This window comes from Asterias rubens, chromosome 9 (genome assembly GCF_902459465.1).
Source record: "Asterias rubens chromosome 9, eAstRub1.3, whole genome shotgun sequence".
Taxonomy (NCBI): domain Eukaryota; kingdom Metazoa; phylum Echinodermata; class Asteroidea; order Forcipulatida; family Asteriidae; genus Asterias; species Asterias rubens.
Window position 1 is genome coordinate 4,338,408 of NC_047070.1, and position 25,387 is coordinate 4,363,794.

The 25,387-nt window shown below is 37.3% G+C and overlaps 1 protein-coding gene across 2 annotated transcripts; it reads left to right on the forward strand.

The window, feature by feature from the left end:
• Positions 1-1,542: 1,542 nt before the first annotated feature.
• On the forward strand, positions 1,543-24,913 carry LOC117295103. 2 transcript variants are annotated; one of them, XM_033777671.1, is made up of 16 exons: positions 1,543-1,622; positions 3,430-3,539; positions 4,667-4,811; positions 5,740-5,860; positions 7,491-7,660; positions 9,987-10,168; positions 13,816-13,888; positions 14,566-14,609; positions 15,081-15,235; positions 16,245-16,577; positions 17,125-17,208; positions 18,755-18,793; positions 20,184-20,303; positions 21,393-21,534; positions 22,742-22,892; positions 23,688-24,913. In XM_033777671.1, exons 1-16 carry the CDS (start codon positions 1,558-1,560, stop codon positions 23,764-23,766), a joined length of 2,013 nt encoding a protein of 670 aa, XP_033633562.1. In that variant the 5' UTR covers positions 1,543-1,557; the 3' UTR covers positions 23,767-24,913. The 2 variants fall into 2 exon arrangements, with proteins under 2 accessions (XP_033633562.1, XP_033633563.1); XM_033777672.1 differs by having other exon boundaries at positions 15,087-15,235.
• The last annotated feature ends 474 nt before the right edge of the window (positions 24,914-25,387 follow it).

Sequence of the window (25,387 nt, forward strand, 5' to 3'; positions counted from 1 at the left end):
CTGTGTATGACTCTATAGCCAGCAGTTGTCTTCGTTTTATTCAAAATATTTTTTAATGAAATTTTAAAATTACCATGGTAATTTGCAAAAAATAACAAAAATAAATAATTTAATAAAAAGTGTGAATAATCATTGGCTTTCAAATCTGATTTTTTATTGATTTTTCCCCTTTTTTTCTCTTAAAATTTATAATAAAGCGTATAAATAAACAGTGATAATTGAATCAACAAGCTGATCGTTTAAGTTTTAATATTAATAATAACATTGATCGGAGGGTTAAAAATAAAAATCTCCAAAAATATTAGAAAATGATATAAGGCACATGGCTTCTTTAAGCCTCTGTATTTTTCCCCAGAATGCTCAGCAAAATATTCAGTCACATGATTTGATCATCATGAATTGTGAATTGAAATAGTGTTTGATGAAACTTTTTCGGTAGGCAAATATTTTTATATGGCCTCAACATTATGACATTATTGTTGTACCTTGTAGAAATGCCTAAAATACCAAACTTTTTGCATTTACAAGTGCAAATATCCAGTGGAGCCTTACGTGTTTCTAAGTTTTGGTCAAGGGAGAGGAGACTCTTTGCTTGGCAAATAAAACCACACAATTTTTATCTGGGGACTGTGTACATCGCGCACAGAGAGGTAAAATATTTGCCACGATTTTAGGGACACCTCGAAAACAGGACCTCCTACGATATTTGTTTTATGTGAAAAGCCTTGGAGAGGATTTGGTGGCAGGGATGCAAAAGCCCTTTTAAAGGGTATTTTAAAAAGAGATTTCTTTATTTTGCAGAGCATTTCTTTTATTCAAAAGCATTTTTATTTCCATTAACAGTTTTGGTTTTATTTCAAAAGTTATTTGTTTTTGCCTGAGCAGGGGCATATGGAATTAACAAGTGGATCCTCAAACCCTTGCCCGATTGGGAATGCATGATTTTTATGCCCCGCCGGCGAAGCCAGCCGAAGTTCCTTAGTGCGTGTGGGCGTGGGGTGTGTGCACGTGCACATCATCCTGTCCGAGCGATATCTCAAGAAGGACTCGACGTATCCACTCATAACTTGTTTGTGGATTGGTCATGGGTTTTTAAGCTCATTTTGGCTAAAACAATAACTCAAAAAGGACTTGGTGTAGCAACTCCTATCTCAGCGAGGCATTTGTGTTGTCAACACACCATGCTTGTTTTTGTATGGCTTCGCTTTCCTTAATTCGGTAGAGCATTATCTTGAGTTATGCGTTTTCACGCTAAAACTTCTTGTTCTTCAGAAAAGGAAACAACAATCGTATTTCCTCAATTCCTATGCGATCACACATATTATTTATATGACTTTTTATCTAGAAATTAGAAAAAGAAGAAGTGAACAAAAAATGCTTAAAAATTGAAGTTTTCTCCTTTAAAGTGTTAGGTGCTGACAACGCGGACTGCACGTTACCAACTAGAGGACGTGTAGTACATTAAACATTGACAAAACATTGCATTGTTGCGTTCGTTATTATGGGACGGAAATAGTCCGACGGTGTGTGTGTCAGCGCGGCGGCGGGAGATTCAAGATGGCGTCGAAGAGAGGACTTTACAAACCGGCAACTTTGCAAGATGTTGGTAGCAAAGAACAGAGGTTTGTCATCGCATGGTTTTGTTTGTTTTCTGCTTATTTAGTGGCCATATGAATTGGAAAAGTTTCCGTATTTTGCCACCTCATTTTAATTCGTTACATGTAAAGAATGAACCATTCTTAATTCAATCATGGATCCAATAAAATAGCGCAATCACAATCACAGAGTGAGAGTCTCTATAGTATTTAGTATCAATTTAAATTAGTTATTGTTGAGAGGAATGGTTAAAGTTAGACATTAGATACAAGAAGTAACTACATAAAGGAAAAATTATTTCTAATCCAACAACCAATGGCCAATGGGATGTCCCATTTCCATTTCCTTTTCTTTATTTCTATTTTGGTTTGTAAAAAAAATAGAAAAACAAAGAAAGTGGTGACGGGATACTGAGCATGCTGAAACTGAAAACTGAAACCTTTCCTTTGACATGTTTGAACAAGTTTGAAATAAATAAAGTATAACTTTCCGTATGGCGCCACCACTTTTTCACTCATTTCTACAAAAAGGGATACCTCATTGAGGTAAATTATATACTGTATTATTTCATATCGAATGAAAAAATGGTGGCGCCATATGCCATACGGAAACTTTTCCATTTATTATAATAGCATACTCATTCTCCAATCTCAATAGTAATGTTTTATGAAGAAACGATGTGGTTCTGTTTTTAACAGTTATTAGTATGATGGAGATAACTTGGTTCACTCTTTCTTTGTACTTTTTACATGCTCCCCACATATTTATATCTGTATATTTGTATTTTTATCTGTAAATTGTAATTTTATTCTTGTTGTATATATTTGCTATGGTCTCCCTTACACAGGGAAGACAAATATCATGTTTGTTATGAGAGTAAATATTTTGCAATCTTCTACGTATGTATCTCTGTTTTGTATTATAGGAAACTTAAGTTGTGATAATTAATATATTATATAGAAACCCTCCATCATCCTCGCAACTTTTTCTGTATTTGAACATTGACTTTGCAAATTCCAAAGTTGATAGATCCAGCAAAAGTGCTATCCCTCTCCTACATTTTTTTGGGTGTTTCATGTTTTTGTTGTACATGTAGGTCCTTTGTGGCCTTTGCGCTTTAGATTTATATTTTTAAGTAGTTCGATAATGTTGTAACCGCCGTCGGCAGCAGGAGGATTTACGTTATCGTAACTAATTTTTAACATAATCTTATTTTTTCTTATTTTAATTCAAATCCAATTCAACCTCTGGTCGTTAACTTTTGAAATGTTTTTAATAAACCAGTAATAAACCAATAATAACAACTTCAGTTCTCAAGCAGAGCGGGACAATTTGCCCTGGGGATAAAATTAACGCTTGGGTAAAACTTAAATTTCAAGAAGACAAATTCCGCAAAGTGTGTACATGCATGCTGTCGATCATAAACAAAATTCATGTAACAACACACCCAGCATGGCCCAATTTAATTGTAAGCACAACAACTTGCTAAGCACTGAAAAGTATTGCTTGAAACAGGTTACCCGCCAAAATCACATTTAATTTTTCAAGCATTAGTATTTTCTGCTTAACAGCTCTATGAAATTGGGCCCAAGCAAGAGCGCAGGCCTGGATTTGCACGGAGGTCATGATCTCTGTTGTCCAACGTTTTAGCCTTGGTGCCCCTTAAAATTTGACCATAGTCGAGGGAAGAAATTGACAATTCTAATTGAAGTGCCCTTTGCAAAATTAAAATGGCCCTGTTGCCCTCTCAGTCAGAGATGAAGTCCTGGCCTGTAGTGTTGTGATTATAGCTTGTAATTTTGTTTACAAATTAAAAACTTACTTATGTTTCAGACGAGGTCTTGCCCAGGGTCGTCTCGTCAACAAACCTATCCTGCCAGACACGATGACAGTATTTGCATCACCGAGAGACATCAATATGAACAGTTTTGATACAGAAACAGGTAAACTAACAAGAAACAGTTTTGTTGTGCTATTATTTATAATTTTATGGTTAAAGGAAGACTGGCACCATAATTACAATATATATAACAGGACTGTTCGCAGAGTAAAAGGAAAACCACGCAATTTAGAGGTAAATGTGTGTGGATCATTGTATTCTACTTTTAAAAGATCTTTCTATCCATATGCATTTTATAACAAATGGTAACAAACGCTTTTTATTGACCAACTCGTCCGATCCAAGGCAACGTGTTCCTTTAAAGGCAGTGGACACTATTGGTAATTTGTCAAAGACCAGTCTTCTCACTTGGTGTATCTCAACATGTATAAAATAACAAACCTGTGAAAATTTGAGCTCGATGGAGTTGCGAGATAACTATGAAAGAAAAAAACACCCTTGTCACACGAAGTTGTGTGCTTTCAGATGCTTGATTTCAAGACCTCAAATTCTAAACTTGAGGTCTCAAAATCAAATTCGTGGAAAATTGCCCCTTTCTCGAAAACTACGTCACTTCAGAGCAAGCCGTTTCTCACAATGTTTTATACTATCAACCTCTCCAAATTACTCGTTACCAAGTGAGGTTTTATGCTGATAACTATTTTGGGTAATTACCAATAGTGTCCATTGCCTTTAACAGAAACAGGTTACCAGCCAAAGTTCCATAAATTTCACCTCGTTGCAAGTGATGCCCCACTCAATTTTAGTTGCTCAGCAGAGACTTTTGTTAAGCAGTATCTTCTGCTTTACAGCTTTGTGAAATTGGACTAAGGCCAGGACCTTAGTATCGGTACCATATAAACAGTGCCCCTTTAGCTCAAGGGGATAAACGCATCATTGGTTTTGGGAAAAGTAAATTTATTTTCAAACCCATTCCTCAATAAACACACAGCAGGCCTAATCCTTCAATATTCAAGAAGGCGTTGCCCCGGTCATTGCCTTGGTGCCCTTGAAATGTTCCAATAGAAATTTACAATTCCCTGATACATGTACATTGGGGTAAGATATAAAAAGTTTACTAATCAGATTTTGTCTTAATTGAATAGGCCTACTGCTTCTATTAATGTGCCCTTATTTTTGTACAAAGTTTGTTTTTACCCTTCTTATTTGTCTTTGTTTTTGTTTCTCCAGGAGATTTATCAGTGACCATTCCACATTCCGGTTACCCCTTGCAGGGAACCACAACTCCCCCAAGACAAGTAATGGCCAGCGTTATGACTAGAAATAGCAACCGGCTAACCCCACAAGACGTCACCAATTCTGGTACACCGCGAAAGTGAGTCAGAATTCCCTTTTTGAAACCTTTTTTTAAAACGCAAAATGTTTTGTGGACAGGTGTTTTTTGATTTGTTGTACTTTGTTTTTGTGATACATCTACGCTAACCCCCTTGGGTACTGTACAAGGATCCTTCCTCACTCTAACAAAAGCTAACACTATATAACTGAAAGAAAAAAAAACTGTTTTAAAGAAGGATTGCGGTTGCACCATGTAAACCTTTCTTATGAGTTGTGGTTCTAAAATAAAAACTGTAGTTGAATAACTCGACTCTTTTTCAGAAGCAACACACATCGTAAGAGAGACTTATGTACCGTGTTACCGCAAACCATACAAGATATTGTGATCTCAGACATGCGAAGTAAGCATTTTGAGCAGCAAGCCATGTGATCTTGTGGAACTTTCAGCCAAATTCAAGCCCTGGGGTGGATTTCACAAAGAGTTAAGACTAGTCTTATCTCGAGTTAGGACGGGTTACTCGTCCTAACTTAGGACTAGCCATATGTTTTTTTACTCTTTGTGAAATCGACCAGACTACCGAGATTGCCCGGTAGCTAGAGGCAGTTCGAATCCTATGTTTTGGCAGCGGGTACCGCGACAATATAAGAGATGTTAAATTTGCATCGGGATGAAGAATATTAACTTTTGGTTTACCCATACCCGGGCAACATCGGTAGTCTGGTTAGGAAGACACTGCTCTAGAATTGCAAGGGTCGTGGGTTCAAATCCCACCCGAGTAAATATGCCTGTGATATTTTTCACAGAACTCGGGAAAGTACTGAGTATACAGTACTAAAACACATCGGTGAATGGGTAAACACCAAAATTAATATTTTTATCCCCATTGCAAATTTAACATCTCTTATACCCTTCCTCTTATTACCAACCCTGTTTTGTTTGTAAAACCCTGTTTTATTTGTAAATGTAGGTCACCGTTTGGAATTGTCGGCAAGCATCCCTCCCCACCCACCTCTCCTTCCAAGCCCACCCCTTCTGCCTCATTGGAACTGTCCGACACAGAGAGAGACCTGTACTACACGAGGTCCAAGGTGAGTTTATATAACGGCATAATGGGACAAATTGATAGCACTCAGGGGCCCAATTTCGGAAAGCTGCTTAAGCACAAAAAGTAGCTAAGCACAACATTATTTTGCTTACTAGAATAAGGTTACCAGCCAAAATACCATGTCACATGTAAAATTAATGACAAGTATCCTGCTTCTACACGTAGAAGAACATTTTTAAAGGCAGTGGACACTATTGGTAATTACTCAAAATAATTATTAGCACAAAACTTTTCTTGGTAACGACTAATGAGGAGAGGTTGATAGTAAAAAACATTGTGAGAAATGGCTTCCTATGAAGTGACATAGTTTTCGAGAAAGATGTGTATTTGCGCAAATTTTATTTTGATACCTCATATTTAGAATTTGAGGTCTCGAAATCAAGCATCTGAAAGCACACAACTTCGTGTGACAAGGGTGTTTTTTCTTTCATTAATTATCTTGTAACTTTGACGACCAATTGAGCTCAAATTTTCACAGGTTTGTTGTTTTATGCATATGTTGAGATACACCAAGTGTGAAGACTGGTCTTTGGTCTTGAGATAATTACCAACAGTGCCCAATGTCTTTAAAGACACTGTCAACACTATTGGTAATTGTCAAAGACAAGTCTTCTCACTTGGTGTATCTCAACACATGTGTTTAAACTTAAAAACAAACCTGTGAAATTTGAGCTCAAGGTCGTCGAAGTTGTGAGATAATAACAAAAGAAAAAATACCCTTGTCACACAAATTTGTGTGCTTTCAGATACTTGATTTCAAGACCTCAAAATCTAATTCTGACATGTCTGAGGTCTCAAAATCAAATTTGTGGAAAAATACTTTTTTTCTCAAAAACTGAGATACTTCAGAGGGAGCTGTTTCTCACAATGTTTTAAACTATCAACAGCTCCCCATTACTCATTACCAAGTAAGGTTTTATGCAAACAATTTATGAGTAATACCAATAATGTCCACTGCCTTTTAAGCAGCTCTATGAAATAATTGGGCCCAGGGCCCTGCATGGTTTTTGTTTCCTATGTGTCTTGGCCTCGAGGGTGCCTCGTAAAAAAAATGCCATATAGTTGAGCTGTCTGGCCTGTAGTCAAGCTGCGGTTAAAACCCAGGCACTTTTTGCATGACGTCATGATAGATATATGCCGTCATGATTAATTCATGTAAGTTTAGACACATGCTTCTCCCCTTCAGAACTTTAGATGTGCGGTGTGGTAGCTTTTATTAATAGTATTTCCCTCTTGGTTAATTATACCCCAGCCCGACGCCTCAAGCAACAACAGCACTGTGATGATGACCACGCATTGTAAATGTACATGTGGCGGCAGTTTTTTACTCAAAACAATATTTTAGGGTTGAACACAGAAACATTTACACCAGCTAGACTTAAACCTGCAAAGAAAATTCACTAATTAGCCTAACTTTTCTAGTCTTAAAATAGGACTTAAAAGTTGGCTCAACCAATACTACTATAGAGAAATAAATAATTATATTTTATTGTGCAAAAAATTAATTTAACTATGCATGAATTGATTTAACTGCGAATACACGATTTAGTTCAGTTCATTATTGTATAATGAATGTTTTTCAAAAACATTTCATACTTTTTTCTGTTGACTAGTCCCAGGTCAAGCATGTGAGGCATCATACACCCTCGCCAGTCTTACTCGTAGACGCATCGGGAGGTCGCCTCGACCCTGATAGGTCAGAGGTCATGACCAGCACAGACTTTGTGACCTCGCCCGCAAAGGTCATATGCCATGCCCCAGCCGTTGTTGCAAGTGATCTCAGGTAATTTTTGTTTCATTTAGAAAAGTGGACTTTCTTCATAATCATGGCAGGCCTGTGGCTGTGAATTGTGAAGTCTAACCCAGTTACTGGTCGCATGCGCACTGGCTGTAGCTTCACAATATTACAGTGAGGGCGCCCTTTGTGATGCGATGGCCAGTGTGTACGTTCATGGGAAAGAGTTCATGATTCCACGTACAGCCAGAGGCCTGCTGTGATCACAGCAAAGGTTAATCTCCAAGACAATACTGCATCTAGCGTCCTCCTGAAGTTGTTTAGAGCATACTGTTCACAACGTTGTCAACCACCGGTTCTTTTCAGAACCAAGACTACTCAGAAGAGATCTACACATGGTGCTACCACAAACCTAACCTCAGTACGTAATACACCAGATGGTGACTGTACTTTTACGGAAGAAGAAGAAGAGGAAGAAACCTCACCTAATTATGCTCCCACCATGCAAATCTTCAAATCCTACTTAAAATATGTCTAGGTGCCTTCATGACTACAAGTTAATGTATGCAAGTTTGACCTAAAACAAATTTCCTAGAAGTTTTCAAATGCTGTATGATTCTGCTGGGAACATGATAGTTCTTTTTCGAAAAATTGTTTGGCGTGAAGGCCACGGAATACACTTGTTCATGGTCAACTATGTAACTGTTCATATAGTTCCGCTGCTGACAGCGAATTGAATAGATTTTTAATAAACCATTGAATGAATGAAATGAATGAAACAAGAAACAAAGTATTGTAATTACGAACCTGATTGGCATCACTGGCGTTGGCATAAATTCAATTCACATACATGTACGTACATCGAAGCCTCGTTACACTCCAGAGATTTCTACAGCCTCGAATGCACATCCCTCGACAAATAAAAATCCCTCACTCCCCCCCAAAAATGATTGCCCCCCAAATGCAGCTTCTTTCTTTTCCCCTCCTCCCACCGCAGTTCAAAAATAAACCACAGTTACTAACGTCATAGCGAATTAATTCGGTGGTTATTTTTAGGTCGATGATAATCCAGGCTTCCTTTTGGGCTGCCTTATTCTGTCGGTATTAATTAGAGGAGGAACCCAAAGAGGGGGAGGAAAGTTCTATTTAAGGTCCTTTCAGAGCAAACGTCGCCGGTTGTACCTGGATATGTACACGGTGTAAGTAGGGATTAGTTCCCTCTGTATAATGACTTGAATTAATTTGAAGTCGTTTCCTTTAAAGGCACTGAACACTATTGGTAACTACGCAAAATAATTGTTAGCATAAAAACTTACTTGGTAACGAGTAGTGGGGAGAGGTTGATAGTATAAAACATTGTGAGAAACGGCTCCCTCTGAAGTGACGTAGTTTTCAAGAAAAAACAAGTATTTTTCCACAAATTTGATTTTGAGACCTCAGATTTAGAATTTGAGGTCCCGAAGCCAAACATCTGAAAGCACACAACTTCGTGTGACCATGGTGTGACAAGGGTGTTTTTTTCTTTCATTGATATCTCGCAACCTCGCTGACCGATTGAGCTCAAATTTTCACAGGTTTGTTATTTTATGCATATGTTGAGATACATCAACTGTGAAGACTAGTCTTTGACAATAACCAATAGTGTCCACTGTCTTTAAAGGGAAGGTATATACCTTTGGTTTTTAGGGCCTGTTTGATCGTTTCTAATCCTATGTAAATTGTAGATAAACTATACACTAGTAACACGAACCTGTGAAAATTTGATTTCAAAAGGTGGTCACGTTTGTGGGATATTGGCCAAAAATCAGGGTTATGTTCTCGTTGGAAGAGTATTCCGTAATTAGAATACTTACTCTGAGAAATATATCTTATAAGTTATATTAACGGTACTCAGATTAAAATTTTGGGGGATAAAAGCTGATGTATTGCGTCCATATAGGCAAGACACTTAACTTAACCATTTTTGCTTAATCCTTCGAAATGTATTTAAAGCCGAAGGTCCCGTGTGTTGTGTAACGCACATTAAATAACCCAGGACACTTATGGTTAAAAGCGAGAGGGTTTGCCTAGTGTTTCTGGCATGGTCTGGCGTAGTTTGTGCCGCAATACTAAAGTAAAACCTTTCAAGATGCTACATGTTTAATAATAAAATCGGTTTCATATTTATAACTTTCATAACCTGTCATAAATACGAAACTGTGAATACATGCAAATCTTCCACACCTGGCAATTACCTCCAACAGTTTTAAGCGCCCAGAACAATTTAAGAGCACCCTACATTATATTTTGTTGCTGTCAGCTGAACTAGGTCTTTTTGTTTTGTAATCATTTTTATCATAACTAGCCCTATCATTATTATCATTGTTGTAAACAGGGACACTGGCTACACTCAGGAGACGGCCAAGATCAGGGTTGACCCTGTACCAACAGTTAGCCTTCTTGGTGACCTTGACATGACCCAGGTCAACGAGGGTGGAGAGTCAACCAAGCACGGCGTTGGTGGCTCACATGGTGGAGCTAGAACCCCACTAGTTGTAAAGGAGAACACAATGGCAGGTAGGTTCACATGATCCTTGTTAGGCCTCAAAGGGCGACTAGTGAAATTTGCTGCTCTACTAGTCGCGCCTCAAATACAGGCCTGTGAAATCTCGGCTTTAAAATGGATATCCGCTTTTTTTGTTGATCAGGACCATTTATTATTATTATTATTTTTTTATATATTTTTTTCCCTTTATTGCTTCGCATGCCTGAGGTGCCCCAATTCGACCAGCGTAAATGCGTGATGCGCACTCACTTGACGAAAGGGAGAAAGAATTCATTGTGTCCAGTTCTGTAGTTTGGTTTTTTTCTGGTGATTCACAGATTATGCGAAACTGTAATATCTGGAAGGTTCTTGGTCTAGAATATGGGGGAACCCATGCCTGTAAGCTGTTTCACATTCATCAAATGTCATCCCTTGGTAGTATCTACCTCCATGGTAGTATACAGGATTGGTAGAGCTGACAGAATAGCTGCAGACATGTCATGTTTAGAGTGATCAACCTGTCAAACCTGATAATCCTCTGTGAGAGCCAGGGCAAAATTGTGAAAAACCATGCACAATGTTCAGCGTTGGTCTTAATTTGGGTTGTAACAATCGAAATCAGAGATTTTTTTTTTTTACAGTTTTCTCAAATGTGAATTCATTTCGGAGGGAAATTATTATTGTATTTCACAGAAAAAATGGTTCTAGTATGAACTTATTTATCTTTACCTATGATGTAGCCTTTAGTATGACATGAAACAAAAACATCCACAGATTTACATTAAAGTTACACAGTTTAAAAGTAATGGTTGTAGACAGCTTTCCTTCCCAAAAAAGTATTACTTGCTGAGGTGCTGTACGTAGATTTCGAGAAATGAGTAACACAAATAACAGTTTCACAAAAAGTATTTTTGTCTCGGTGAGACGAAAATTGTTTTAAGCAGGAGTGTACAACAGATTTCCTCTGAGCTTTTCCTTTTTTGTTCTAATTTTTTTTTACGACTAAGGAAGCTGAAACTTCTACAGCCAAAAACTGTCAAAAGGTTTCAAGCTTGGGCGGACGCACACTACATAATTAACATTAATGTCCAACAGAAAAACCAACGCTGCCTCATCAAAAGCGAACTTTATCACTGTAACTCAAAATACTGAGGAAATTTAACTCTAAATCATGCCTTCTCTATCATCAGTCTATTCTTAAATAACCAGCTATTTCCCTCACCACCTGGCCTGCACACAGTTAATTCAACAAACCACACCGACCACTTTTTGTTTTTACTCATTCTGCACTGAAACAAAATTGTTGATACAAACATGACAAAATCTGTCTTTAAAAAAAAGCAAAAACTGTTTTAGAGTCAAAACTGGTTTCCTAAAAGCTAGGGAATGATTTACAGTAAGTGTAACACACTCACTTACGGGTTACCGTCTACTAGAATGTGATAATGGAAAAGAGGACTTAAGCAATATCCTGTTGACTTCCCTATTAGCTTCTATAGGTTGACCTTATTAAGGCTATATGCTGACCTCAGGGTACTTGTTTTTTGGGGTGGCCTCGATGACACAAGTTGACCCCTTGACGTGTGGGATTAAACTCGATTATCCTGAAATCTGTTTTGTGTACTACTTACATGTATCAGGGCAGATAAGACCGTGAATCATTCAATTTGTGATACAAGCACCACGATCTGCATGAATGTTCTTCACGGATCAGTAATTGAAGAAATACCATTGGGCTCACAATAAACCAATATGGCCTCCATTTTCGAAGCTACTTGCCTTTTATACCTCGTTAGGTTCACATATTTTTTTTGCAACAAAGAATGAGTTGGTAGCTATAACAATTTGTTTTAAATGATTTAATATAAATTTTGTTGGTTCAATCAAATTGTGCCTGCAGGAAGTACAGGCTCAGTGACATTTTTAGACGTCACAGGTCACCTGTTCCACCATTGCTGTACTAACCCTTTAACCACACCAATGCATTGTTGCAGTACTTAATTTCCAGTGTCACGCAGAAGGAAGTTTGCCTAGCTGTTGTTCCTTTAAGAGCCTTACTTCCTGTCAATGGTGAAGGGTGGAGAATGGGGGGAGGGGCATTAATATTTAAAGGGTTTTGGTACTTTTTGTAGGACAAAAAACACAGTGTCCACAGATTTACATTAAACTTACACGGTTTAAAGATAAAGGTGGTAGAAAGCTTCCCTTAAAATATTACTTGCTGAGGTGCTGCAGTTTTTGAGAAATGAGTAAAACAACATCACAAAAATAATTGTTGTCTCAGGAGATGTAATGTCCGGTGCTGGTATTTAATTAACCAAAATCCTTTAAGGGGTACCATAAAGAATTGTGTTTGTCCCAAATGTGAATACTAAATTTTAAATAATTTGTATGACTATTTTGAGATCTGATCCACTTCAAGCATTATGATGTAACCACAAAGTGACAAGAATGTGTTTTAAAACATACTTCTATTCAAACATTTCACCAGGGCCCAATTTCATAGCACTGCTTAACGGTAAGCAAATTTGCGTGCTTACTGTAGCAGACAAATTTGCTTAAGCCTTAGCGTATTTCACAGGTTGGCAGAAAAATTGGGCGGCCATATTGCGTGTTTACTGCGGATTTGCATTGTGACGTCATTTATTTTCGTGCGGTAAGCACTGGAAGGTTAGGATGCCTTTTCGTGTGCTTACGGTTAGCCACGTTAGCAGCGCTATGAAATAGAAATTGCAAAGTAAGTACAAAATCGGCCGCTCAGCAGCGCTATGAAATTAGGCCCTGCTCACACCAACCAACCCAACAATAGGGCTCTAACGTTTTCACTGGACCAGAGTTGATTTTACAAGACCGGAGTCAAAACAAGTTGAAAAGAAGCACTAGGAAAAGATCTATCTTATTTGTCTTATTTTTGAACTCATGAGTATTTTCAAAACTCAACAGAATGGACATATGTTTAACAGAATAAAAAATAGTCAACACTTTTCAAAAAGTATCACTTAATAAAGTAGCCTATTATTCAACTATAAAACCCAAGACAGCCAGACTTGTCCTGTCTTGAGTTTACTGGCCCGACGCTACAGATCAGTTAATTTTGAGCCCTAAACTTGTGTCACCCGCCCACCCACCCAGAAGCAAAACCACCCACTTGTCCGTTCATTATGGTGATGCAGTATCAACTCATGTTTATTTAATAATCTATTTTCATTTATAAGAGACTTTCAAAATACACCATTGGTTTTTGGAAGAGTAAATTTGTCCTCTACTTTCCAATAAACATAATAATGAAAATTTTGTTGGGCAAAAGCCTTTTGTGTATGTTTTTTTTCTTCTCCTTTTACTTCTGTGATTTTACGATCGATTTTTATATAAGGGGTAATTTGATTGTGACTATTTATACAAGCAGCAACGATTTCTTGTACTTCAGTACCTCAGATATTAATCTCCAGTGGATAATTGGTGCTGGTCATGAACTTTTACAATCACTGAAAAAAAAAATCAATTATCCAATCCGGTACAATTACTAGAATCTTTGAATCAACCTTGCTGTAAGCCAAATTCATTGCCATTGAACAAACCAGCACTTTCTTTGATTTTAACATTTAATCCACTTAATAAATAAGAAGAACAATCTTAAAGGTTATCTAATATGGCCTTGTTTATTTCTTTCTCTCTGAAGGTGTTTCTCGTGGAAGGGCCCCCTCTATTGGCCGTGATAGCTCAAGAGGGGAGGAAAACACATCAGTTAACAGGTATTTTTTAAAGACCTAAGGAATTTTGAGGAAAATTGTTCAAGTCAAAACTACATTCTTTTTAGACTTTTTCTCGATCCTCAATAGTCGTCTTATCACACTGCAGCCATATTTGTTAGACTCCCATAGATGCATTTGACGTCCCCTTAAAGACACTGGACACATTTGGTCACGTTTGGTCACGTTTGGTCACGTTTGGTAATTGTCAAAGACCAGTCTTCCTACTTGGTGTATCTCAACATATGCACAAAATAACAAACCTTTGAAAATTTGACCTCAATTGGTTGTCGAAGTTGCAAAATAATAATGGAAGAATTGAAGAAAAAACACCCTTGTCACACAAAGTTGTGTGCTTTCAGATGCTTGATTTTAGGACCTCAAAATCTAATTCTGAGGTCTCAAATTTAAATGCAAATATTTTAGTGGAAAATTACATCTTTTTCAAAAAGTACGATTCTTCATAGGAGGGAGCCGTTTCTCACAATGTTGTATACTTTCAACAGCTCTCCATTGCTTGTTACCAAATAAGTCTTTATGCTAACAATTATTTTTAGTAATTACCAATAGTGTCCAGTGCCTTTAATGCTTAATTGATAAAAATAGATTTAACTGAATTAATAAATTTATGCTTTAATCTTGGGAAAAGAAGTCTGATTAAATGAATTTGTCTTTTTCAGTGCCAAGTCAGATTCTGTTATTAAAAAGAAAAAGAAAACCAAGGGTAGGTGACAACTTTTTTTTTTCTTTCTATTTCTGTATCAAATGAAAAAGTCAATCAAACAGAAGAAATTAAGGAATCAAATTAAATTATCAAGAAGATGTAAGAAGTCTTGTGAAAATAATGTTAGTAACACAGGCGATTTTTAGAAGCCTTGGCTTGTGGCTGTCATAAAAGAATAACATAAAAATAGTAAGCAGACTCCGAAACAGCAGTTTCACAAGTAGTGAAACTTCAATCAGGTTTTTCTCCGTACACGTTTTTTCAAACTGTGAATGAGTTAGGTCAGTTCGTGGTCCTACGTAATATTTAGGATATAATTTGTATGTTTTCTCAAAGATTAGTTTTACTAAGTTTGTGGTATGGCATGTTTATTACTAGTGAATTTGATTAAGTTTTCTCTTCCGGAAAACATGCTAAATTTTTACATCTGAAATTTTGACGTAACTCAATTCAGTTTAATTTACCTTGAAGCCACAGGAATAGTACCCTCCAGATACATGCAATCAGCTTCCAAGTCCGTCCATTCCACCTCGGTGGGGGAATCAAGCTCTGTGCCCCCACGACCAAGAGTCTCCTCAACCGCTCTGCCATCCAGGTTTGGTCTCGCTAAGAAAGCGTCTCAAAAGGTAAAGCAAACTGATGGTACATAAAAGACCGCTGTTTAGATTTTTTGGATTTGTTTTGTCTAAGTTTGACCCAAACAAGGCTAAAAGCCACTCTTGGTATAGGGCTACAACAAAACAGATTTTGTTTTCATTTCAAAATCAGTTTTGTGATGCACTAATTTTCTAAATAGATGTAGTCCATATATCGGGAAACAATTTCAAGTCTCTTATTTCACATTAAAATCGTGTAAAATGCCACCGTGTCTGATACCCTTCAAAGTGCAATTTTTTCCAAAAAACATCTGATGACGTCAAATTTAAAATACATCAAACAAAATTTCCACGTGATTTTCAGGATAAGCAAACAAACAACAGCTGAATACCAGTAACAAGCAATATGAATCACATGGAAATTGGGTTGGTAATTATGTTTTTATCAAGGAAGAAATTTCATGCTTAGCAAAGTTGTGTGCTTAGCAGCTTTGAAATTGGGCCCTGTATATTTTGGTTTACATAGAATTTTTCAGATCATTCTTGAATTCTGATAATATTCAATTGAAACAGCAGAAAATTGAACTCTACAATTTAACCATTTGCTGTCGGAAGATGTCATTTTTCAAATTTGTCTCTGAAGTTGTGCCAAAAATTTATGTTTTACACCACTTTAATGTGAAGTAGCGACTTGTAACTTTTTCCCACTTTTATGAGGAAGCTGTCAATAAAAAAGCGTAATATGACCCTGGAGCCCCTCATTAATTTAACATTTCAGGGATATGATTTCTCTGTTTGTAAACGGAATTCCAGGTTTTTTTTGCCCTTAAAAAAGAAATTCTGTTTTTTCTTTTATTCTCCCCCCAAAAAATAATGTTTATATTTTCTTTTTTCTTTTTCCAGATTGCAGAGTAGGGATTTTTAAACCAAAATTAAATGATTGGGCTTCATTAATACTGTACCAGTAAACATTTTATGTTATTCCCACAGCATGGCTCTAATTTTAAAACCTTTGTTGTGTTGTTTTTTCATTTTGCAGAGTCACACAAAGCGTACAGTCAGCACTTCAGTGATGCAGCAAGCCCCCACAGCCAATCAGAAACCCCTCCGCGCACAAACCAACCAATCACAGTACAGTTACACCCCTATGGCGCGTGGGACACGCAGAGGGGGCGGTATAACGTCAACTCCGGCTGTTGACGAGTCGATGATCGCTAACAACTGGGATGCATCTGCGATTGGCGCATCGATGATCCAAGGCCCCGATGTTTCCATGGGAATGGCGCCCTCTGGTGACGTGTCTGTCTTCCACTCTAATCTATCCCATTCCGCAGGCCAAGACTCGGCGTATGTTTCCCTCCCAACGCACAAGGTATTTTAGAAATACTTTGCATTTTTCAAACATATTGCATATTTCTATAATTGCTTGTCATTTTTCTTTTGTAATTTATTTTTTCAGACTGATTTTTGATAATTCTGATGATGACTTTGTCTTTATCATAGGGATTTTGTTTTTATATGTTACTCTGTAAGCGCAATGGAGCATTGTTTTTCGATAGATTTGGCACTATATAAACCAGTTGCTATTATTATTGCTATTTTGAAATAACTCTACTTTCAGTTAACAGGTTTTGATACCTTTTGTTTTTGGCAATGATCTGAGTCCCTACTCACTGTGAAAGAAGATGTATGTAATGTAATATACCTGTAGAAGTTTCACCTTCATTGGTCGTAAATTTTTTGAGAAAAGTGAAAATCACACTGTTTTCTCAGCAAGTAGACACTATACTCATAGTTCATCTGAAAGTTTTACATAAGTCTTTGACTGTATTCCTTATAACTGTGCCTATAAATCAGCATTACGCTGACAGAAAAACCAATCACAGACCCAAGTTTTTATTATCATTTCCTTTTTATAGAAGAAACGCCACCCTGATATAAGCCAAGACTATTTAGACAGAGTGTACGGTCGCTACCTCCAGGCTGTTTTCATCGATTCAAAGGTAGGCTTGGATTTTTATTTTTTTCATTTTTTTTTCTAATTTACATTGCAACTGCTTTGAATGCTGACTGTTTTAATACCTACTCTTTGAATGTATATATTTACGATTGTTTTTAAATTTTCTGTATTTTTGAGGCTGTTTTAAAGGCACTGGACACATTTGGTAGTTATCAGAGACCAGTAAAATTCTCACTTGGTGTATCCCAACAAACGCATAATATAACAAACTTGTGAAAATTTGAACTCAATTGGTTATCGAAGTAGCAAGAGAAAAATTGAAGAAAAAACACTGTTGACTCACAAGCTGTGTGCTTTCAAATGCTTGAATTCGAGACATCAAACATTTTGCGTGCACTACCTTCATACAATCATAGTATCAGAACCTACAGCTTAATATCCCATCCAAATGACAGAGCAACTTATGGTGAAGTATCTTGCTTAACCCTCTAGTCCCTGCACCGCCCGAGTTTGCTGAAAACTAATACTTCAAAATTCTTGCAGTTGATTACTGGAATCGTAGTTCAAATTTTAAAAGATAGCCACAGCTTAATTTTTATGCACAATTTGAACCTTGATATTTGTATAAAAGTACAAGTTCGCATGAGAACAATACATGTCTCTCGTTAAACGGCTACGGTAATTTTTATGGCGAATATTTGTTTGTAAGGATAAAATGGACACAATAGCTTTTCAAGGCTTTTATCTGACTCAATGATTATACTGATTAAATGTGAGTTTTCGACAATATTATCATGAATGATGAATAAATACAGTTTCCTTTGTGTTTACTAATGAGCGTCTTGTTGGGGTAAGAGCTAAATTATTTCACCATCATTAGCTTCATTAGCTTAATAATGACTATCGAGGATTCTTTTGATGTTCCTTTTTTTCTACAAACACAAGCTAGCAAGGTTTCCTCCTACCACATACAGTATATCGATAGGCGGCTGGGCGGTCCAGTGGCTAAATGGTTAAAGGCAGTGGACACTATTGGTAATTACTCAAAACAATTGTTAGCATAAAAACTTTCTCGGTAACGAGTAATGGTGAGCTGTTGATAGTATAAAACATTGTGAGATACGGCTCCCTGTGAAGAAACGTAGTTTTTGAGAAAGAAGTAATTTTCCACGAATTTGATTTCAAGACCTCGGAATTAGATTTTGAGGTCTCGAAATCAAGCATCTGAAAGCACACAACTTCGTGTGACAAGGGTGATTTTTCTTTCATTATTATCTCGCAACTTTGACGACCGATTGAGCTCAAATTTTCACAGGTTTGTTATTTTATGCATATGTTGAGATACACCAAGTGAGAAGACTGGTCTTTAACAATTGTCAAATGTGTCCAGTGTCTTTAAGGACACAAAGACCATGACTGAGATTCAAAACCAACACTCTGCTGATCAGAAATACTTGAGTTTGGTGCCCTTAAATGAACGCCCACGACATCCCACAAAAGTAATTTATTCTTAACATTAAATTTTGTAATGAAAATTTGGGTCTGAATTGTTTAATTGTATGATTTTTTTTTCTTCTCCTTGTTAATAGTTGGAGAAAACATTAAAGGAACAGGAAAAGGAATCGATGGTAAATATTTGTATTATTTTTTGTTGCTTTTGTAACAATAAAAAAAGGTTATACAAGGAAATATGAAGGGCAAGGAAATAGGAACTGGGATTCGAACCAAGTCCTTACAGCATTGACAATTATATTCCAAAGGTATCTCATCTCCCTGGGGAGTATACAGCCTGTGCTGTGTAGCTCACCAAACTGAATCAATCACAAGAACCATCTCTGCACTTACAGGTACCCATTTACCCCTGGGTGAAGAGAAGCAACTATAGTTAATTGTCTTGCTCAAGGACACATGTGTCATGACCGGAACTCGAGCCCAGACCCCGCTGACATTAATCACAAGAACCTGAGTTTAGTACAATAATAGACCAATCGACTGCAATAGACCATCCCAAAGACCAAAGCAACTATAGTGTTATCTAGCTTTATTAAGCACACAAATTGCCCATGATCAGTACTTCGAACCAACACTCTGCAGATCGAAAAAACCAGAGCTCCATCCAGTGCTCTTTACCGCTAGGCCATGACATGCCACTAGCAAATCAGAGCACTATTTCATCACATTGTTTAACACGAAACTCTGCACTTTCCTTTGTCATAAATCCATGCTCTCTACAGATTGTCATAATCCCAAATGTGCTGTATTTTTGACCGCGTGAGTGAGCTCTCAAACATATCTGTATCACTTCCGGGGGTATACTCATTCATACCTAAAAAGGTTATGAAAGACTGGAACACATTAACACCACAGACATCATATCAAAGGTTATGAAAGACTGGAACACATTAACACCACAGACATCATATCAAAGGTTATGAAAGACTGTAACACATTAACACCACAGACATCATATCAAAGGTTATGAAAGACTGGAACACATTAACACCACAGACATCATATCAAAGGTTATGAAAGACTGGAACACATTAACACCACAGACATCATATCAAAGGTTATGAAAGACTGGAACACATTAACACCACAGACATCATATCAAAGGTTATGAAAGACTGGAACACATTAACACCACAGACATCATATCAAAGGTTATGAACGACTGGAACACATTAACACCACAGACATCATATCAAAGGTTATGAAAGACTGGAACACATTAACACCACAGACATCATATCAAAGGAGCTGTTGCAACCCACCTCTAAAGCAACTTAAAATTAAGGCGCAACAAAAGTGACAGAATGATGTTAAAAACTGTACAGGACGATTCGCGTATACCCTCGGAAGTGATACAAATACCATTGAGAGCGTGGTAGGGATCACCATGACAATGAGCCCTTATTTCGGTTGGTTCGAATACTGCATGTGTCGGAACTCTTTACTCCAAAGACTGACTGCTCAATGGTTATTTTATTTAATGACAAGTTTTTGTATCTGTATTAGTCTCAGATTTACGGGCTGTGGCATGAGAACGAGCGAATGAGAACCAAGAAACGAAACTTGGAGATGGAGTTAAAGAGCGCTCGCCATGCCAACAATCTAGACCATCACCTTGATGTACAGGTAAACAACCGTAGCTTATAATACTTTCATCTTGTTGTCTACATGGCCAGACCGGTTGAGTATGATTTTTATTCTTAAATCCCTTTACGTTGTTTAGTTTAAAGGCAGTGGACACTATTGGTTATTGTGAAAGTCTAGCCTTTACAGATGGTGTATCTCAACATATGCTTAGAATAACGAACCTGTGAAAATTTGAGCTCAATCGGTCATCAAAGTTGCGAGATAATAACGAAAGGAAAACACACCTGTTTCACATGAAATTGTGTGCGTTTAGATGGTTGATTTCGAGACCTCAAGTTCTAAATCTGAGGTCTCGAAATCAAATTCGTGGAAAATTACTTCTTTCTCGAAAACTATGGCACTTCAGAAAGAGCCATTTCTCACAATGTTTTATACCATCAACCTCTCCCCATTACTCGTCACCAATAGCGTCCACTGCCTTTAAATCCTTGTGCGTTGATTGCAGGCATGCAACTCTTCCACGTTACAGGCTAACAATGCACCTTAGAGCTTAATAAACCTCAGCAGTTTCTAGGGTACCGTTGTGGGTCGCATGTCCCATGGCGTTTCGGCTGCCTCGCTCTGCATTTGCGTTGTGCCTTCGGAAATTTTCCTTTTTCTCTCTCAAAGGGCAGTGTTTACATGGATAGATTGGTTTATTTTCTCAGAAGTTTCTGCATAGACAGAGAGAGTTGGCAGCCCTGGTTAATCCAACACAATACTGTCTCAGCCCTAAAAGGTTCCAATTTATACCCCTCGGTGTAGAGGAGCAATAGTGCCTTGCTCAAGGACACACGTGTCGGGACTGACCAGGCATGCCAGGGCAGGATTCAAACCCACATTCTGTATATTTTCTGTAATTTACAGAACTTGAGCTTACCTCCCTAGACCGCTCAGCCACAACACCCCTTGAGGAGTTTTACAAACAAAAGTTTAGAGAAATTAATTAAGGAGTTTAGGGCAAACAAATTAAGAATTTAGGGCAAACAAATTAAGAATTTAGGGCAAACTAATAAAGTCCTATGTTCCAAAATCCCCAACGAAAGAATGACATCCTTTGAAGAATCCAACATGCCTCCTTGATTGCAGATTTCTGGTGTGAGTCCCGTCGTTGCCCACCTGAGCCAATTGAAACAGCAGTACAGCACCTTGGCACATGCCCTGGACACAACTAGACACCAGCTGGGCGTCACTGGAATACATGTACCACAAGACGAAGACAACTTTCATGGTAAGTGCATCCGATAGTCTATCTTCTGGTGGGGCAGGCACAGGGGAAGAGGTGGGCAGGGGTTTCGTGCTGGGGTGAATGGGGCAGGATCTGGTCTTGGGGCAGCAGCACTGACCACTTTCATGGTAAGTGTATATGGTAATCTATCTAACTATGAGGAAGGGGCTAGGCCTGGGGTAGGCATTTTTTTATAATTTGATTAAAAAAAGGGGTGCCAAAGTCAAATTAAAGACACTGGACACTATTGGTAATTGTCAAAGACCAGTCTTCTCACTTGGTGTATCTCAACATATGCATAAAAAAACAAACCTGTGAAAATTTGAGCTCAATCGGTCATCGAACTTGTGAGATAATAATGAAAGAAAAAAACACCCTCGTCACACGCAGCTGTGTGCGTTTAGATGGTTGATTTCGAGACCTCAAGTTCTAAATCTGAGGTCTCGAAATCAAATTCGTGGAAAATTACTTCTTTCTCGAAAACTATGGCACTTCAGAATGAGCCGTTTCTCACAATGTTTTATACCATCAGCCTCTCCCCATTACTCGTCACCAAGAAAAGTTCTATGCTAATAATTATTTTGAGTAATTACCAATAGTGTCCACTGCCTTTAAACATCATCAAAATTCAGAGAAGAAATAAAAATTCTCTGTAAAATGAAAAAATAATGACCATATATTATTTGAAATGTGAGGTCATCAATAGTTGGATTTTGATTTTAAAAAATTGCAGTGGCCTTTTTTCAACATCATATTAACACTCAGTTGGAAACTTTATGACCCCTTTATAGCCAAGAGAGCAACCCAAACTCCAAGACTCCTCAATCTTTAGAAACTGACATTTCATGTCTGTTCCTTATTTTCTTCTTGTGACCAGAATCGCTCCTGAGTGCCCTAGCAGAGAGTGAGCATCTTCTGGGTGAGATCAGCGTAGTAACCCAAACCCACCAACCCCAAGTCTCCTCTTTCTCCAGCGCCATTAACTCCTCTACATGTATCTTAGAAACTTTCATGTGTGTTCCTTATTTTCTTCTATTGACCAGAATCTCTCCCGAGTGCCTTAGCAGAGAGTGAGCATCTTTTGGTTGAGATCAGCGTAGTAACCCAAACCCACCAACCCCAAGTCTCCTCTTTCTCCAGTGCCATTAACTCCTCTACATGTATCTTAGAAACTTTCATGTGTGTTCCTTATTTTTGTTCTTGTGACCAGAATCTCTCCTGAGTGCCCTAGCAGAGAGTGAGCATCTTCTGGGTGAGATCAGCGTAGTAACCCGAGCCCATCAACCCCAAGTCTCTTCCTTCTCCAGCGCCATTCAGGCCTTGCAGAAAGCCGTCGAGAATGAAGATAAGGAACTCAAGAGGTAAGCTCCTTGGTTTTATCTACTTCCTATAACTTCCTACTACTTACTTCATCAGCTTCTTGAAGACAACGAGAGAGAAAAAAAACTTGTCTTATACTTAAAGGCACTGGACACTTTTTGTAATTACTCCAAATAATTCTTAGCAAAAAAAACATAGTAACTAGCGACGGGGAGCTGTTAAAAGTACATGACATTGTGAGATACGGCTCCATCTGAAGTAACTTAGTTTTTTCTCACTCAAATATTTATATCTGATATAAAACAAACTTCAGACTTAAAGCCTTTTTTAGGCATCTGAAAGCACACAAGGTTGTGCAACAAGGGTGTTCTTTCTTTCATTATTCTCTTGCAACTTTGATGACCAATTGAGCCACAATTTTCACAGGTTTGTAAATGTTTGCATATGTTGGGATACACCAAGTGAGAATACTCGTCTTTGACAATTACCAAAGATTCTCAGTGCCATTAAGTTTTGTTTCCCATTTTGTTGCCCTTGGAAAAAATCTTAAAAATTGGATTATATATAACATGAAAAGTCGTCATGTACATGTACCATTTTATAAACAAGTAGGTCAGCCCAGATCCTGCTTTTTTCTCCAAAGACCAAATATCATATCTGATACCTTCTTTCTACTTGTTTCAGCAGCTTCTCAAAGGCAAAGAGAAACAACAAGTATGCTCATTGAAAGTTTATCATCCCGCCTGCATGAAAATTTTCAAGCCTTTAAATTTGTTTTATCCCAGCAAAAAAGCCATTTTCTTAATTGTAATTAAAAATTACTATATTCCCTTCAGATGTCAGGAGATGCTGTCAGCGACATGTACATTGGCAACACAGGAGAGTTCTTTACGCATTCAGGATATTGAACATTGAGGGCGCTATACTTTCCCCATGATCAGCCATCAGGGAGGTGAACTTAATTGTAATTAAAAATTACTATATTCCCTTCAGATGTCAGGAGATGCTGTCAGCGACATGTACATTGGCAACACAGGAGAGTTCTTTACGCAATCAGGACAATGGACATTGAGGGCGCATTTTTCGCAAATACCCCTTGCGCAAGTGCTAAATGTTAAACATGTTAAATGAGGCCCATGCTGGTCTAGCTAGCGATCAAACTTGATCACTAGTTAAATCAACATGTACCCCACTCCCCCTGACGCGCTCAAACAAAGTATTTGCAATAGGATCTATGACGATGCAACATACATAGTATACAAACTTACGAACATGTGTTTTTCCTTAAGTTAAGTACCTAAAACACTTGTACAGAAACAAATATTTTGGAGAAAGTTTGTTTGAACAGAACTTGAAAATGTGAACATTTATTTTACTTCTGAAATCAAAATGCTTAAAATATGAAAATAACTTATAAATCTTATGGTTTAATTAATGTTTTGAGTATACAAAAAGATAAACGTATATTTAAGGAATTATTTCTAATCACTTACTGAATGATTTACAGGTCTGATATTTGGTTCTAGTAAAGGCAGAAAGTTTGTCCTCAGTAAAGGGTGCTTTTCAAGGGCACCAAGGCAATGATCAAGGATCATGGGGGGCAATTGCCTCCATAAGAGTCAGTGTGGTACCAATTAGGAAATTACTGTAACAGCTAAATGACATCATTAAATTTTTTTATGATTTAACCTTTTCTGCAAAAGCAATTCTCATGATGCTTATTTGAACAAATTATTTTGAACCTTTTAGAACTATTTATCGGCAAGGAATACGTCACAAGAGATGGCAAAACCCTTTATAGTTTAAACATAGTGCAAAACTAGCTCTATAACAAAAAATGTATATAAAATAGCTACCTACTTATACTTTTTGTTAGTATCTACAATAAAATTAAAAGTAAAGTGATAACAAAGAAAACAATGTTTTGATTGCAGGAATAATGTGTCTGTCTGGTATTTGTGATTGCTCTGCATTAAGGTTTGATTTATTCTAAAAAACTGAAAAATCACCATGCGTATGTCCAGCATTTTTATCAAATTCGGGTCAAAAACTGAAAAATATCCCTTATCTAATTTAGGTCTAAAACTGAAAAAATCACAAGGGGTAAGGCCAGCATTTTTATCAAATTTAGGTCTAAAACTGAAAAAATCACAAGAGGTAAGTCCAGCATTTTTATCAAATTTAGGTCTAACACTGAAAAATCACAAGGGGTAAGTCCAGCATTTTTATCAAATTTAGGTCTAAAACTGAAAAAATAACGAGGGGTAAGTCCAGCATTTTTATCAAATTCAGGTCTTAAACTGAAAAAATCACAAGGGGTAAGTCCAGCATTTTTATCAAATTTAGGTCTAACACTGAAAAATCACAAGGGGTAAGTCCATCATTTTTATCAAATTTGGGTCTAAAACTGAAAAAATAACAAGGGGTAAGTCCAGCATTTTAATTAAATTGAGGTCTAAAACTGAACAAATCACAAGGGGTAAGTCCAGCATTTTTATCAAATTTAGGTCTAAAACTGAAAAAATCACAAGGGGTA